The following is an 18,062-nucleotide window of genomic DNA, read 5'->3' on the forward strand; positions in this document are numbered from 1 at the left end:
GGATCAAAGAATTAGGAATTAGACCAGAAACTTCGAACTGCCAGAAGAAAACAGGAATAATACTCTTGCACATTGGTTTGGGCACTGACTTCCTTAATAAGACCCCTAAAGCTCAAGAAATAAAACCAAGGTCAATAAGTGGGATGCTATCATATTAAAAATCTTCTGAAGGAAATGGATTAATAGCATGAAGAGAGAGCCTACAGAAAGGGAGAAACTCTTTGCCAGCTCTTCCCCTGACAGAGTTAATATCCAGCATATATAAAGAACTCAAAAAACACATGCCAAAAACAAAACAAAACAAAACAAAACAAAAAAAAAAAACACAAGCTAATCAATAAATGAGCACATGAACCCAACAGACATTCTCAAAAGAAGAAACACAATGGCCTACAAATATGAAAAAATATTCAACACTCTAGTAATCAGAGAATTGCAAATCAAAAGTGCAATAAGATTTCATCTCATTAGCTAGAATGGCAGTTATCAAGAACACAAATAATAAGTGCTAGAGATGTGGTAGGGAAAAAGGTATACATTGTTGGTAGGACTGCAAATTAGTATAACTACTGTGGAAAGCAATATGGAGATTCCTCATAGTACTAGAAATGGAACCACCATATGATTCAGCTATCTCACTCCTAGATCAGCATAGTATAATGATACAGCCAACTTCAGTATTTATGCAACACCATTCATAGTAGCCAAATTATGTAATCAACCCAGTTTTCATCCATAGATGAATGGATCAAAAAAATGTGGTATATATACACAATGGAGTTTTACTGAGCCACAAAGAAGAATGGAATTATGGCATTTGCTGGTAAATGGATGGAAATGAACAACATCACACTAGGGAAATAAGCCAGCCTCAGAAACCAGGGATTGAATGTTTTCTCTCTAATGTAGAAGCTAGAGCAAAACAAGGGAAAGAAGGTAGTGAGGGGACTCAGATTTCATAAAGATATAGGAGGATCAGTAGGACAAGGAGATAAGGAGGGTGGGAAGTGCGGGAAAAGGGAGGAAATATGGAATGAATTTAACAATCATGTTGTATACATATATAGGCATACCGTAAGAAATTTCACCTTTATGTATATGTAGAAAGTACCAATCCAAAAAAAGTAAATAAATAAATAAATAAGTGAAATGAAGGTCAAAAGGGTAGAGGAAGAATAGAGAGTAGAATAGAGACTAGGGGAAGGAAGAAGGGGAGGGAAAGGCAGAGGAATGGGATTGAAATAAAATTTTGTGTATGTGTGATTTTATCGAAATGATCCAACTACCATGTGTAATTATATCGCTCTAACAAAAAAATATTGACCAATTTGAAATAAATTTTGGAGCAGTTTATATGGTTCTACTACAGAGAGAGTGGTGTTTGTTTCTTGTCTAAATGTTTCTGGCCTGAGAGCTAAGGCATGTGACTGCATTTCTTCCTGATGTCCTTGTAGAGATGTGATACAGGAGCGTCTCTTGGGTGGGTGTGGAGGCAGGGGAAGAGAGGGGATGTTGTGGAGTTGAACAGTAGAGTCAGAAGGACTTGGTGTTTGGATGAAAGCTCAGCATTGGGGGTGCAGGAAAGTAGGTGACAAGGATATTTCACAAGTGTTGGCATAAACAAAGTGGATAGTGATACCGTTGAGGTACATTTCACTGAAGGAGGAGCAGATACAGGGAATAAAATGATGAGTTGATTCTAGAAATAAGTTTAGGGTACCTGTGTGTATCTTAGGAAAGATTGCAGTTGGTTTTTATGGGCCTTGGTCACAGTGGTTAGATTTGGTCTAAAAACATACAATTCAGGGTTGTTGGCTCCAGGAGGAGTCAGAGCATGTAAGGAAAGAACCAGTGTATCAGTGAACCATCTCCACCAGATTTAGTTGAGCTACTGCTTCAGGATCAGTGTTCAGGAAAGGGCAAGCCACTTTTTCAGAAACTCTAATAATCGCTTGTGAAGAGATAACCATCTGGGATTGAGCTATGGGAGAAAAGAGACCCAAAGTATCTTCTTTTATCGGATCAAAGAAAACCATACAGAAGCAGGGTAGAGGAGGAAAGCCGAGGGGGTCACAGGCCACTCTGCCGTATCCTACTGAGGTAGAGATAAAGTCAGCTACAGTTGGAAGAAAGAAGAGGATGGATCACAAAGGAAGGAAAATGCTTTAAAAACCATGATGGGAATTGTTAGAACCAGCCAAAAGCCAGTGCTAAGATAGCCAAGTAACACTGAGGCCCACTTCAGAATGTTGTAGCCAAGGTTTCTGATGGTTTTGTGAATCTCTTTCACAGGGTTGAGAATTCAAGGAGTAAGTCATTCAAGGAATTGTTTAAGCTGGCCTGGTGGAAGTCAGTGGGGCAAGGACTACTAGAGCATCACTGAGACTGGATTGTCATGAAAACGCACTACTAGTTCACAGTGCAGGCAAGTGAAACAGCACTGGTGGAAGGATTGGAGAGGTCAGGGAAGAAGACATTGTGATCACAAGCACCTGGGCAAGTCAGCGGTTTGAAACTGGAGAACAGTGGGAAGTTGTGAACTGAGAGCAGTTTCGAAGTTGAAGATGTTAGGCATTATTAGCACATTTGCGGGCAGCTATGGTAGAATGGAGGTTAAGTTAGTTGGACCCAAGCTTGTACTATACTTATTAGGGCAGAGGACATTACGGCAGCCACTTAGGAGCTAGGTGGCTTCCTAGTCATGAAGGAAGATGGGGTTGCTTCTTAAACGTTTGTAGGTGGCAGAGACAAGGGGAAGAGGATGATAAGATGGTAGTTGAGGTAGTAAAACATCGATTTGGAAATAGAAGTGATAATTATCAGAAGGGATAATGTGAAGCATGTGTTAACTATTACATTGTGTTGACTGAGTGCCAGATACTGTGCTAAGCATGTTGCACATACTAATTTATCTGATCTTTCTAGCAGCCCTGTGAGGTGAGGGTGCTTTTCATATCCCCCTCTTCACAGGAGGAAACTGAGGCACAAAGAGATATAGTAATTTGCAGGGTTATATGCTAAGTGGCAGAAATGTAGTAATTTTGCAGGGTTATATGCTAAGTGGCAGAACCAATACTTGAACCCAGCAGTCAATTCAATTGCTAGAGTAGAGGCTTTAACCAGCTTACTGTACTGTCTAGCTTACAAACTGAACTAGGAAAATTTTAAGTTGTGTTTTGGGTGACAATCTTGAGGAATTTAACTTTTATAAGAAAAATTGAAATATTAGTTTGTTTTAAAAATTATTTAGTCATATAAACTCACTATAGAAAATTTGGAAAAAATAGAAAAGCATAAAAGTGTATAAGAAAAACAACTCTCCAAAATTGTAACCCTAGAGATAAAGACTGTTAGTATAATACTGATTACACTTGCTTGCTCTGAATGTACTTTTAAATACTGAGGTCTGCAGACTTTAATTCCACATGGTGGAATTGTGTTATGAACATTTCTCATAGTTTAAGACGTAGCTTCTTACTCTGCAGAAGTGTCATAATTCATTCAGTCTTTTATAGTTGGATGTGTAGGTTCAGTTTGTGTGTATATATGCTTATCTTTAATATCTGAAAAAAAGTTTATGAAACTTTTCATACTATTTTTGGAATAAAATTAGCATGGAAATTCTGTTGTTTGGAAGTTTCAAATATACTCATCTGTAAAACAGTCATGCTAACAGCTTTTACTGAAAAAAGTTCTTTGCCAATATTTTTAGTTTCTTCAAAGAATAATGTTCTTTTGTTTTTTCTCTCTCTTCTGCTTGAGTCAGTTTTAACAACATATATTTCCTAGAATTGGCCCCTACCCATCTCATCCTGTTTCTCAATTCATTGACAAGAAAATTGTATTTGGTATTCTTTTGAAAATGTATTCTGTATCTTGTTTGTATTTTTTTCTCACTCCTTCTGTTTTGTTCTTTTATTTTCTTGATTGTTCTAGCCAGATAGTTATCTAAATCCTTTTCAAAGAGCCATCTTTTAATTTTCTTACTATTTTACTTTTTTTTTTCCCGTTAATTACTACATTTAATTTCTTCCTTTATCGTGTCTTATTTAGGTTTTTTTTTTTTAGGTTTTGCAAATTTTCTTTCTTAATACTTATTTTTTAGTTTACCTAAAAGCTAAAAAATAAATATTTAATAAAAAGTTTTAGGTGGACACAATATCTTTATTTTTCATTTTTATGTGGTGCTGAGGATCAAACCCAGGGCCTTGCTAGGCAAGCGCTCTACCACTGAGCCACAACTCCAGCCCAGGTTTTGTAAATTTTGAGCACTTTATTTCCTTAATAATAAAACTTATTTGAATGTCTGAATACAAATTTTCTTTGCCCTGTGAGGTTTTTTTTTTTTTTTTTTTTTTTTTGTACTGGGGATTGAACTCTGGGACACTTGGCCCCTGAGCCACATCCCCAATCCTATTTTGTATTTTAATTAGAGGCAGAGTCTCACTGTGTTACTTAGAACTTTGCTTTTGCAAAGGCTGCTTTGGACTTGCTATCTGCCTGCCTCAGCCTCCTTAGCCACTGGGATTACAGGCATGTGCCAACATGCATGGCTTTCACTGATTTTTAGTATGGTTTTATTATAGCTTATACAGCTGATTTTTTTTTTTTTTTTTTTACCTAATCTGCCTATATAGTTATAGTGGGTATATTTGGTTTTTATGTTTTCTGTGTCAGTATTTCTTTTTATATATTTTGTTGTTAATATTTTGCTAAACTTGTTTTCTGCTTTTTACTATGTTGATTGTTCTTTTCTATAAAAGCTTAGTAATACTGCTTTTGATACCAGGTCCTAGTACTGTAACTTTTTTAAAAAAATATTTATTATTTTTTAGAAGTAGTTGGACACAGTACCTTTATTTTATTTATTTATTTTTTATATGTGGTGCTGAGGATTGAACCCAGGGCCTCGCATGTGCTAGAGGAGCGTTTTCCGCTGAGCCACAACCCCAGCCCAGTACTGTGACTTTGATATTAGTAAGATTAGTGTTAATCTTAAATTTTTAATAGCATTATTTCAATTTCTCTATTACCAGAATAAAAAGGGACATAATTTAAATGACTTCTATTTAAAATGGAGGTTTTCTTGAATTCTTTTTCTCCTTCTATCTAAACATCAAGTTGTTGGTAAGATGACTAGAATTATCATCATTAAAATCACTTCTTTCAAAAAAAATTTTTTTGTCACTGCATTTTAGTGTGTAACCAAACAGGTAATCATTTATATTTGTCTCTATTTAAAATTTTTTTTTCATCATTTACCAGCATTTCTGTGTAGCCATTTCCCAGGCCCAGTTAGAAGGGTCCCCTGGGCCACTACAGTCAGCAGAGCCATAGAAGTTTGAGGCCCTCCTGCCTGCAGTCCCCTTCATACTCACGTGGGTATGTGTGATTTCCCTTCCCCTCAGGACGGAGAGACTGCCACTTTAGCCCACCTGTCCTTCTTTGTGCGGCATTTGAGTTGGGGTAGGGTGTGAGGACGATGGAGCTTGGAGAAGGCCATGGCCTGCCCCGTTAAGCAAGGAACCTTTATCCCTAGTGACCTTATGACTGCTTGTGGCCAAACCAAATTCCTAATGTCTTCAGGTGACACAAAGCTCTGTGGCCTCATTCTTGGCACCATTTACTGAGCGTAGGACTTCTTCATTCAGCATCATGCCTGTGAGATCTCTAAGCTGGTATTGCTGGCCTTAGTGTTCCAGTCAGGGTGACATCCATCCTGCTAGTCATGGCACTCATGGGTTTGTCCACGTCCTTTCTATGGCACAGCCTTCTGATGTGCACCAGCAGTAGGTGCATGGACATCTTTGTCAGCTTGCCCACTATTTGGGATCATTGCTAGATCTGGATAGTCTTTTCATATTCCTTAACCCAACTTGGATGGGTGCTTGTTCTTTCTTTTCGATAATGCCAAAACTGACAAGTCCTGTGAAGGCTCTGAGACTTTATCCTGCTTGAGAGTTGACAGCCTGCCAGGTTTGTGGATGTTGGCTGGAGACGTGAGATTTCTGGGTCAGAGACAGAGGGCTTTGTCATGCACAGCACAGTAAGGGCAAAAATTTCCTGAGAAGGTTTCTCTTGACCCTGAGCCCCACATCGCAACATGTTCAGCTAGGTAGAGGCTGCCTGCCCCACTGTGGGCGTGGGTCACAGCTGAGGAGACCCAGGCTTGGGCAGCCCACAGCATTCATTATGGGCTACAAGCAAGCCTGTCTGACCTGTGATTGGAGGTCACGTCTCTATTGTCCTGGACAGTAAACAGGTCTGTCCTCTGCTTCAGAGGGCACAGTCCAGATAGAAGGCTGAGTGCTATTATGCTCATCCTAAGAAGGCAGCCCAGAATAAAACTGTCTCTGCCTCTGTCAGGTGTCGAGAAATGGCAGAGACTGAGGAGAGGTGCCTCCTGACTGAGGGGTGTGTTTGAAGAAAACAAGTGGAATTGCTAACAAATATTTCTTACCTGACAGCCAGAGAAGTTTGTAAGTCTTATTGTGATTGGCTTCCCAAAATTTATTATCATGATGCTTATACTTATGTTATTATAATTATTTAACATAATTGTAATTTTTAAAACTTTTTTATTTGTTTTATTAGTTATACATGACAGTACAATGACTTTAATATATCATACATTTGAATCAGATGGGATATAATTTCTCATTTTTCTGAGTGTACAGGTTGCAGAATCATATTGGTCATGCAGTCACCTATATACACACAGAAATAATAATGTCTGTTTCATTCTACTATCTTTCCTATCCCCCCATCCCCTCTCCTCCCTTCCCCTCCCATCACTTCTCTCTACCTAATTTTATAATTTTTTTGAATATTAAGTTTCAGACAGATCCTAGGAGCCCTACTGTATTATAATCCAACAATATTAAACTGTTTAGCTCAGATATCCTGACTCTTAAAACCCACGAGTTACATGTTTTGGGAACCCTGCTGGTTATCTCACATATTTCTGGGGATAGGCTTGAGGCAGAAAAGGTAGCTGGGAGGGCATGACACACACTGCCAAAGTCCTCCTCTCTCCTTACCTGTTTTGTGTATAGGCACCAGAATGTTTAATGTGTATCGACTGTTGATTAGAAGAGAGGGTGGGAGGAAAAGAGGGTGAAATCACCATTGAAAGGTGATGGTGTGTTTTGGTGTATGAAGTTGTGAAGTGGAGATTTAAAAGCTTCTCCAGTAAAGAAATACTGTGGATGGCCATTATGTTTGGCTGTAGCAGTTTATGACTTTTTCAGTTTCTTCTCAGGTGAACAATAGCTGCTTGGTGTTAGAGCTCATGTATTAAGACGCAGACCTGGTTGGTCCTGGCTCTCCAGCCTTCCTTAATGTGTGCACTTCGGGTGAGCTGGCGTTCACATCCCATGTAGTGTTTCAAGTCTGCCAAGGGCAACCCTGTGGCAAGGCTATGATACTGTTGAGGGGTTGGCAAGAGAAAGCCACTCACCTCAGGTTCTCACGCAGGCCTTGGACTAAGTCTCCATAGATATAGAGATATATATAGAGACATTATATATATAGAGACATTTCCTCTCTATATTGAATTTGTGTAACTAGGGTGCTGTGATTTAAGTGCATCCTATTTCTATTGAGATAATAGAAAAGAATATTTAGGACAAAATTGAAATGAATGTATGTTTTAGGTCTTTATTTAACTTATAATATGGAGTGAAAGATGACATGATTTATTGAGAAACACATATATACTTATAATTTTGTTGTGTTAGATGTTATAGGTATAAAACAATAATATACATCTTTAAGTTTAGGTACAGAAACAATTATTTGGTGACTTTGCAGGAGTATAAAGAAGTTTCTGTGTTTGTCTTGTTTTCAAGTTTAAAAGTCTGGCCTCTGGTTTGGTCCCTAGGTCAGAATTTATTTTACATTTGAAAATGTACGTAATGATTATTATATTCCAGCCTTGTGAATTAACACAAATTCTATCAAATATGAGAAGGGAAGTATGTGCAGTTGCCATAGTACCCTTGGAGTTTGTGGTGTTGGATTGCAGCAAGTAGTTCTGCAGCTGCACGCTAGAGGGCTCCGGAGGCCACGAGCTGCTGTGTGGGTTCTTGCCATGGGAGTTGGTGCACCATGCTCCCACCAAGCTGTGTTCCCCAGACTGGCCCTCTGCTGCAACAACTGCCTTGGAGCCCCTTGATTAGAATCATAGGCAGAAATTCATAAATTATTTTCTTTGTGAAAAGTGTTAGGAAAGTAATTATTCAAAATGGTTCCATAAAGTGTTTTCATAATTTTTTTTTTTTGTAGTTTACTCCAAGCTTGATAGTATTTACTATAATTTTGAAAACTCAGTCTATTCATTATAAACTAAGCATTTTATATTTTTTTAATAAATAAAAATTTAAATAAATTTAGATGTAATAAACATTATGTAAATTAACAAGGTAAATTTCATAAATATATAAATAAATCTAATAAAAGTATTTCCTTTCCTCCCAAAGGATTATATAGGCTTTTATATGGACCGAAGCCTAATTGTTTATGAAATGAAATAAAATATTAAAATCATCTCTCTCACACATTTTCAGGGGATACGAGCCCGCATCTTGGAAACTCTGGTCATGCTGCTGCTGCTGGCATTACTGATTCTTGGGATAGTGTGGGTGGCTTCAGCACTGATTGACAACGATGCTGCAAGCATGGAATCTTTATATGGTGCGGATTTGCTTGTGTTAATCAGTTTCTATAATGGAGACCATAGTTTGGGATATAATTACATATGACTTTAATAACATTTTAAATAATTCTTTATATAGTTCACCCTTGATGTTGATTTACAGAATTAAGAAGACTTTAGATGTATTTAAGAAATGAATGTACGTTTGTTTTATATATACAGGATGAGTAAGAAGCCTTTTATTTTTAATTAATTGGTTTCTGTTCTTAAAATTTTAGAGAGGCTCTTTTTTTTTTTTTCCTTCCTCCAAACAGGTTTTGCAAAAGGGTTATTTTCTATCCTTCTATTTTATATTTTTTTATTCATACAGTTTAGAAATTATATGGTTTAGTACACTCAAATAAGCAATTACAATGTTTATTATACTTTAAATATAGTCAGCCTATATTAAGATAAAACATCTTAATGTGCAGTATTTTGAACTTATTAAAGTTATTTACATTTTTTATAGACCTCTGGGAGTTCTACCTACCCTATTTATATTCCTGTATATCATTGATGGGATGTTTGTTACTTCTCTGTAAGTATTTTTCTGACCTGATATTGATAGGAGAGTAGTTGTTTTGTATTCTGGGAAATTATGAGAAAGCTTCCTGGTGAGATTCCTTAACAACTTGGAGAATTTTTAATTATTCAAGATAAATTCGATAAACTGAAATCTTGAAATAATAATATGCTTTTTTTATTCTCTGAGGAAAGCCTTTCTGCTGGATTGGAAAAAGAGAGAGGGACACCCCCCGACACACATTCTTATACTCTGTCTTGCTCGCTTCCTGTTCACATGTCCAGTACCCCACCCCAACCCATTCAAAGCACCAGAGTCTATTTGTAAATGGAAATGGTAGGCCAATATGTGATGAATTTTGTGATTTTTATTTCAAAACTTGTTTTGTTTTACTTGAGGCATCACATCCTATCTTAGGGATTAGCTGTTAAATGTATTTCAAAGGACTTAGGACTATAGTTGTCAGTATTAAATATTCTTTTCAGGTTCTCACTTCTACCAGTACATGAAATTTAATCTGGTCTTTGCTTGGTTTTATACAATTTATTTTAAACAAAAGTACTTATTGTCATCCCACTGTTAGAATCTTAAGTGTCCTGAACCTTCTCTCGCCTTAACTACCTTTCATCAGATGTCACGCTGCCCGCCCCTCACACTGCCCCTCTAGCCTCTTCATGGGTGAAATGCAAGAACCTTCTGACAGAGAACTGGGAGAATCTGTTGGAGTCGAGAATTTACTTAAAACAATGCTATTTGAGTTGTTTTATTTTTCTGTGCTTTATCTTTCTGAGCTCTAAAGTATATATCTCTCTGTTGGTGGTCTTCTCATTTCTGCAGTGTGTACACCAGTTGGCCTTTCCCGCATGTTCACAGTAATGGGCCAGTTGCTAGTGAAGCCAGCAGTAAGTATTCCATTAAAAATTATTTGGCTTGTTAATTAAATATGTTTACATTTGAACTTCTTTTAGATTGTGAATTAGCCTTTAGAAATAGAGTATTTTTGTAGGTTTATCACTTAAATTTACATTTTTTAAAATCTTTTTTTATGTTTAGAAACCATATTTGTTTTTGCTTTAAAAGTACTAATTATAGGCACTTTGGTAAAAATTTGGCTAGGCAATTTTAAGAGAAAATTTTGCAGATATTTACAGATATTCATTGCTTTATATCAAACAATTCTATTTGAAAATTAACTGCATGTTTTGATTTATAAAGCAGAATGCTTTTGAAAATTTGCACATTATATATTATAATTGAATTATACTTTGCTATTCTTTTATTTATTTCTTTTTGGTGGTACTGGGGATTCAGTCCAGAGGCACTCTACCACTGAACTACATTCCCCAGAGCTTTTTATTTTGAGAGAGTGTATCTCCAAGTTGCTGAGGCCGGCATCTAACTTGTATTCCTCCTGCCTCAATCTCCCATGTTGCAGGGATTGCCCAGCTCTCTATATTCATTGAAAAATGATTTTCAATAGCAGAAAGATCAGTAGAGTACAGAGAAGGGAGCAGGAGGAGGGAGGAGGGGAGGGAAAGGAGAAGTACTGGGGATTGAATTAGAACAAATTATATTCCATGCTTTTATAATTATGTCAAAATGAACCCTAATGCTATTTATAATTAAAAAGAACCAATAAAAAATTGGAAGAAAATAAAATATGTGACTCAAAAGACAATAAATAAATAAGGGCCTTAAGGCCCTTAAAAATGATTTTGAATTGATAGTAATTCTGATGACCTATTCTTAAGTTTCTTTTATCTTTAACTATTTTGTCAGATATTTAATAATGAGAAAATAGTTTCTTGGCTGTAATTAGGAATTTGCCACTTAAGTTATTTTCACTGGATCATCATTGCTGACAGATTCAACTCTAACTCCTTCATGCTGTCAGGTTTTCCTAACCCATTCTGATTGACCTCTCCTACCCCTCTGCAGTCTTTCTCTAGCTCCCGCATGGCTCTGTGCCGCTCCCCTCCAGTCATGCCTTTGTCCCTCTTACCTACTCCAGCATCAGCCGCAGGCTCTGCCTGGTTCTGGACCTCGTTTTTCTGCTCTAGGCCGAGAATCAAACTCCTTCCTCTGCACTTCTCACGTTCACCTTTTTAACTGACTAATACTATGTTATTTTAGTTATGGGTTTGTCACCCCTATCACGGTGATTCATTAAAGGAAAACCCTGAGGAAATGTTGTAGTAGATAATCATTTAGTAAATGCTTATTTAATTTTGAAAATTATAATCTCATCATATCTTCTTTTAAAAATAAAGTCTAACTTTATATTTGCTCCATAAATGTATGCACACCCACAGCACACATGCTATCAAATCTTAGAGAGGCTTTGTGACACTGCATTCCTATAGTTTCTCCCTGCTTCCTATAGAAAGAGGCCTAAGGTCCTCTGGTGTTCTGAAGTTCTGCTAATGCTCTTCTGGGTGCTCTGGACCACCCCTGCCACTCTGACCTCACCTCTAAATGTCTGATTCTAATGAGAAGACATTGGAAATAGCCTTTAGCACCTCAAATGCTATCCAGTTCCTCATGGAGCTGCAAGCTCAGCATGTAGAACCAAACTCCTTATTTGTCTCCCCTCCTCAGGCTAATTTTTCTCCCAAACCTATCTCTTATTAATGACCTCCTCAAAGCCATATTTATATTTGCCTCTTTCTTACTCCTAACACATAATAACGGTGGTTGGTTATACAACCTGTAGTGATAAGCACTGTATCGGACACAAAATTTCATTGCCTCCTGATGATTAAACCATGAGTTAGGTGGTATTATAAATGAGAAACCCATGAGTTAGGTGGTGTTATTTTATGGCTGAACTAACTTCAGTTCAGGGAGATGGCATGTCCTAGGTCACAGAACTGTGATGGAGTAGGTTTGAACCCAGAGGCTGGCTTCAGAGTCCATTTTGGAGCACTGTTCTGTTCTTCCTTGAGCTCCAGAGTAACATTGCTGCTTTCCTGCAGAGTGGACCTCTCCTCCTCTGTGTTTCTTGTATGGTTTCCTTTGTTGAAAGGCCTGTCTTCCTCTTGTCAGTTCAGGTCACTGGGTGATGTGCTCCAGCCATCAGCCACACTGGCCAAGACTTTCTTCTCCCTAACTGGCAATAATCTTTCTTTCTCCAACCTTTCAGAACATTTTATTTAAGTCTCGCTTTTGACATTGATTTTAATCCTATAATTACTTTTTGAATTCATTTGACCTCTTCTACCATTTGAGGTCAAAGACTATGTCTGACCCATATTTAAGCCCTCATTAGTTCATAGTAGAGCAAAGGCTTTGAAGGCAGAGAGCATTTCTTGGGAAGCTATTGTTTTTTTGGAGTATAAAATGGTGATAGTGGGAGTGTTTTTATGGTATTGTAGAAATCAAGGGTATGATGCTCATGGGCACTTGACATATGAACCTCTGTCCTGCTAATGCTGTCACTCATTCAGCACCTGTGATGGTAGGTAACATTCAGTAATTTGCAAGTAAAACAAGCAGAAGTGGTCAGTTCTAATCGAAACAGTAGAAAGTGATGAAACGCTTTGATAGGAGAGAGCCTTCCGATCATGATCCATACAGGTATACCCCTGTCCACTTGTGTAGGCACCTCTGATTTGTTATCCAACTGGTTCTGTCAGAGGGCCACTCTGTTGCTCCCTTAGGACCATCACACCTTCTGGCATGTGCCACTTGTCTCAGGTTAAGTATTGTCTCCCTGGATAGGCCTCACTGTTGGTTATCTGGAGAAGACTCCTCCCCTTCTTCCCATTCCTTATCCCTCATAGGACAGTCATTCATTATCATTACTTATTTATTCATCATTAATTCATCCTAATTATTTATTTGTTGCCCCCTTCAGGTTTAGGCTTCCTGGGGGAAGAAATGGTATGTCCACCCACTGATTAGCTTAGTTCTAGGACCATAAGTACTTATTGAAAGACTGGGGATTTTTGGATTGCTTTACATAAATATAACATAAACTATTAAAATTCCAGATGTGATAGGGATTGAGTGATTTAGGAATATCATATTAGGCAGCTGAAAGGACACACAGTTTCCACTATTGCACTTTGTTCACCAACCCCTCATGATTGAGTAAGTAGTTTTGAGTTTGAATGATAGAGAACATTGATACCAGCTCTGGGTTTCTTTCATGTTTTCCCCTTTCATAGAAGGATGGTTATGTTAGCAAAGGCAGAACTGGAAGCATTAGGTTTTGTCAGTTTTTAAGACAGTGCAGGTAATATTCCATACAATCGGTAATTGACGAGTGAGGTTCTTTTCTTACTATTGTATGGCTTCATAGTGAGTGGCTTATATGTAAAAACACCCATTTCTCTAGGGTTCTGTCTGTTGGATGATTTGTTTGTTTTGGTCTCAACTTATATTTTTAAAAGATTATAATTATTAACATTGTATAGATTAACAGGATCAGTATATTTCTATATATGCACATATTGGCAATGGTCATGTCCAAATGAGATGATAAAAAATATTGACTTTATTTTTATATTTTTTCTACATTTTTTTTGGTGTATTATAGTTGTACATAATGGTGGGATTTGTTACATATTCATACTTGCTATGTACACAATATAAAAATATAATTTGCTAATATTATTCCCAATACTAAGTCAGCTGATTTTGATATCATCAGTGTTCAATATTCATGGAGTGTTTTTAGTGTATAGACATGACATAAATGGAAGGTTCTGCATGTTACTGATGTAGTTTATAGACTCCTTGAACTAGAAATTCTGTCAGTAAATATAAATGGGAGGACAAATGTTGGACTAGATGATCATTCCTTCCCGCTCTAAAATAACAGCTTTGGCATGAAGACATATTTGCTATATTTAGCTTTTTGACTCTTTAAAATTCATACATTTGTTTGCCATTGAGAAAACTGCAGATGTTTTTAGTTTAAACTTTAACAATATCCAATTTATATGAATGTAGATTTTGTGAGAATAAAGTTTTGATGTGTTTATTTATACACTAAATTGTAGAAAATAAATACAACATCTATAAAACATGCTTAATTTATAAATAAAATAGTTTGGATATTTTATTTTGGGTTCTTAGTTATTTGAGTGAATATATTATCTGAAATAATAGACCAAGTAGCTTAAATAGTCAATAAACAAGAACTTTGTAATGTTATATAATTGAATAGTTTTGTCTTTAAATTTAGATTCTTGAAGACCTGGATGAGCAAATTTATATAATTACCCTAGAAGAAGAAGCACTCCAGAGACGGCTAAATGGTACATGTATATTACATATTTAGACCAGTGTAACAACTGTTTAATTAAAAAATAACAGATAATTAAAAGAAAGAAATACAAACCTCTTATAGGCTTAAGAGTAACAAAGGGACTTCCAGGTGAAGGGGATCTGCCAAGAGTTGGATGTAGATACATTGTGATGAGCACAGCTGGCCTCTAGAGAAAGTGGCCACTGGGGGGCCAGCAGCCTTCTACCACCAGCTCTTCAGGTGGTTTGCAAGTGCAGAGGTGGTTTGGTCTGTATGCAGCATTAGTGACTGTAATGTCCCTACTTCATTTCCATTCTGCTGAGATCTTTAAGATAAAGAGTAGCATATTTCTTGGACACAAAGGTGCCAAACGTGACTCTCAAAAGTTTTACTTATGAACTCTGTTGTCTTGAGGAATACTGTTGGCTATCAGTTGGTAACTAAGTAGGCACATTAAAGATTCTAAAATTTCATTTCAAATTATGTATTGTTTTTGGTTTCCAGTGAAGAAAAGTGTAATGATAGTTTAACAGAGAAATGACATAGTTTAGGTAAATTTCTTTTAATTTTACCTGAGTGATTTTTCACCCTGTACTTTCCTCTTATGTAGCATTTTTTTAAAAAGTTGAAAAACCACCCTTTCTCCACCAAGATCAGATTAATATCTAATTATGTTTCAGAATCATAATTTAAGAGTAGGTATAGAACGGAAAGTTATTTTTACAATGAAATATTGAGAAATAAGAAATATATCTAGGGGCTGTGGCTGTGGCTCAGTGGTGGAGCACTTGCCTGGCCTGTGTGAGGCACTGGGTTTGATTCTCAGCACCACATATAAATAAATAAAGGTCTATCAACAACTATCTATCTATCTATCTATATATATATGAGAAATATATCTAAATATGGTAGAGAGATTAGTGAATCAAAAAATAAAATAAATCTTGTTGGAAAGTTGAACTGTCTCTGTCAGTGTTCAACAGTTTCTCAGTCCTGGAAAATGTATGTGATAAGCTCGGTTTGAAGACTCCTTGATGATTCAGTTTGGATTATATGTTTTGTTTTATTTATTACTAGCATTATGTTAGGATTATTTATGTTTTCCTCTTAAAATGTGCTCTTTTTAGAAAACAATTAAGCATCCCACACAAGACTCTCTAGATATAAATTGGGGCTTTTCTGTGGTTCTTGTTAAAATGCGAAGATTTTTTAAATTCATTTTTATGTATTTCCAATAACTTGTCCTTTGAAATAATTTCATCAGCTTTCTTTACTTGAATCTTCATTCAGACTGCCCAGTTTCTATTACTAAATTAAAACCTTAGAGTGTGTACACACACACACACACACACACACACACACACACACATATTTTCTTAACTACAAATAGGAAAATTAATTCATCAACTTAAGTTATTTATTTGGTACAGATAAATTGTGTCAAAGACTAGAACTCCATGTGTCTTTTATTTTTCTAACTGTATTAAAGTTATTTTAAAATTTAAACTTACTTAATTTCAGAATTACAAACTTAAGTCAACAGCATCAGCTTTATAAAAGTTTATAAAATTTTATTAAAGTGAATATTGAAATAAATTTGTCTTCTTTAGATGATCATGCTATTATGTAGTAAACAAGCCTGAGTCACTTATTTTGATGTGGCTTCATTTTATATTATGGTTAGCTTTCTAGCAAGATGTCAGACTACCTCCTGCAGTATACAGACATGTTTCAGCCTGTGGTGTGTGTTATTTCTGTCTTAGATAAGAAAGGGTAAAACATAGTATTCCATGAATGAAAGAATTTGAATTAAGTCTTATCAAGACAAAAAATAAAAAATGAAGCCTATTCTCACTTTCCTATTGCGTGGTAGGGAAGGGTTCCTTCAGAATCCCTCAATCCTTTGACGCCTCAACTCAAAAGTGGTTCACTATATCCAAAGAAATTAAAAGGAAAACACTGGCTAGAAAGCTAACCATAATACAAAATGCAGCCACATCAAAGTAAGAGCGAGATCCCAGTAGCATGGAGAAGGCAGAGGGGATGGTCTGGGGTAGAGAGGGTAACAGAGGTCAGGACACTGAGTGCTCTGGCTAGCCTAGTGGGGCGTCTTTAAAGACCTTTTTGACAAAGCTCTTTGATGATGTGCTGAAGAGGTTATGATTTTGCTTTTTACTGCTGGTTAGCCATTGTGGACTATTTCAGGTGGGAGATAATAGGCTAAATGGTTACTGATTATTATACATAAATGATTCTGTGGCAAAATTGATGTTTTGACTAACAGGGATTAAGAATTGCAAGATTCATAATCTTCCAAGGCTGGGGCTGTAACTCAGAGGCAGCGCGTTTGCCTAGCATATATGAGGCACTGGGTTTGATCCTTAGCACCACATAAAAATAAACAAAATAAAGGCTTCTGTCCATCTACAACTACAAAAAAATTAAAAAGAAAAAAAAAAAGAATTCCAAGATTCTGGGGCTGGGGATATAGGTCAACTGGTAGAGCACTTGTCTCACATGCACAAGGCCCTGGGTTCGAGATTCCCAGCACCACACACACCAAAAAAAAAAAAAAAAACAACTGCAAGATTCTGTAGAATATATTGATCAATATGTGTAGAGAAAAAAGCAAGAACAGATTTTCATAATTTGCTATTTTTAAAGAAAGTACAGAGATAGGTTGGTAGGATAAACCATCCTCATGTATTTTATTTGACCTAGTATCATTTCAAATATATTTTGTTGTAAGTTACTTTATATTTTAAATTCTAAAATAGAAGTCTCTATTTTTTATTGCCATTGAAGATAATTGTAGAATAACGAAAGTAAAAAGACTTTAAAATACAAAGTATGAGTGCTGATGTATCATAGAATTCAGGATGGTGTTTGTCAATGGCATACTGAGAGGGATGGGACGCGTGATGCACATCATAGGAATCTCTGGGACATCTGTGTGGTTCCTTCAGTTCAGTTTTACAGTTCCTTGAAAAAATTATGACATTTAAACAATATCAAGGGAGTAGTAGGAATCCTGCTACTATTTTTTTTTTTTAAGGTAGTAAGGCTTGAGTAGCAGTTACTGTGTTATTGGAGTTGAATTTTCATGCCTCATTTAAAAAATATCAGTATAGCTGTAAGATGGAATGCTTAACTATGTCTTAACTATGTCTTCTCCAGTGTTCTTAATATATTGTTCTTAATATATTGATGTATAGAGAAAAAAGCAAGAATAGATTTTCATAACATGGAGGGTGCTATAGGTTCAAAGCTTTGTTTAAGAGGCTTTGTTCCTGTTAATATTGTCATTTCCATAAAGTGTGTCAGTAAAGCAAAGTCTTGCACTATTGCGGTGTTTATCAGTATACTAAAGAAGCCATCCTGTTACCACTCTCTACTGCCTCCTCCTTTTTGTTTACTGCATATCTTTTAAGGGTCAAATGTAGTGCAGATGAATTAAGACTCCAAGTCTCAAGATCATAGACCAGTTGACTGAAGAAGGAAGAAAAGGGATAAGAACATATAAAGACTTATTCTAGTGCATCAACACTTAAGAAAAAGATGTGGGGGAGTAGTTCTGTGTGTTCGTG

The 18,062-nt window shown here is 36.4% G+C and overlaps 1 protein-coding gene across 11 annotated transcripts in view; it reads left to right on the forward strand.

Moving 5' to 3' along the window:
• Positions 1-18,062, forward strand: part of Lmbr1 (limb development membrane protein 1) — a 166,668-nt gene that overhangs the window by 94,488 nt on the left and 54,118 nt on the right. For all 11 annotated transcript variants that reach the window (XM_071610652.1, XM_071610653.1, XM_027951298.2 and 8 more), the window contains 4 exons: positions 8,568-8,694; positions 9,168-9,236; positions 10,059-10,123; positions 14,413-14,485. In XM_071610652.1, the coding sequence (XP_071466753.1) occupies positions 8,568-8,694; positions 9,168-9,236; positions 10,059-10,123; positions 14,413-14,485 (334 nt within the window). The remainder of the gene's footprint in view (positions 1-8,567; positions 8,695-9,167; positions 9,237-10,058; positions 10,124-14,412; positions 14,486-18,062) is intronic.

The sequence above is a fragment of the Marmota flaviventris genome, chromosome 1, assembly GCF_047511675.1.
Source record: "Marmota flaviventris isolate mMarFla1 chromosome 1, mMarFla1.hap1, whole genome shotgun sequence".
Classification (NCBI taxonomy): Eukaryota; Metazoa; Chordata; class Mammalia; order Rodentia; family Sciuridae; genus Marmota; species Marmota flaviventris.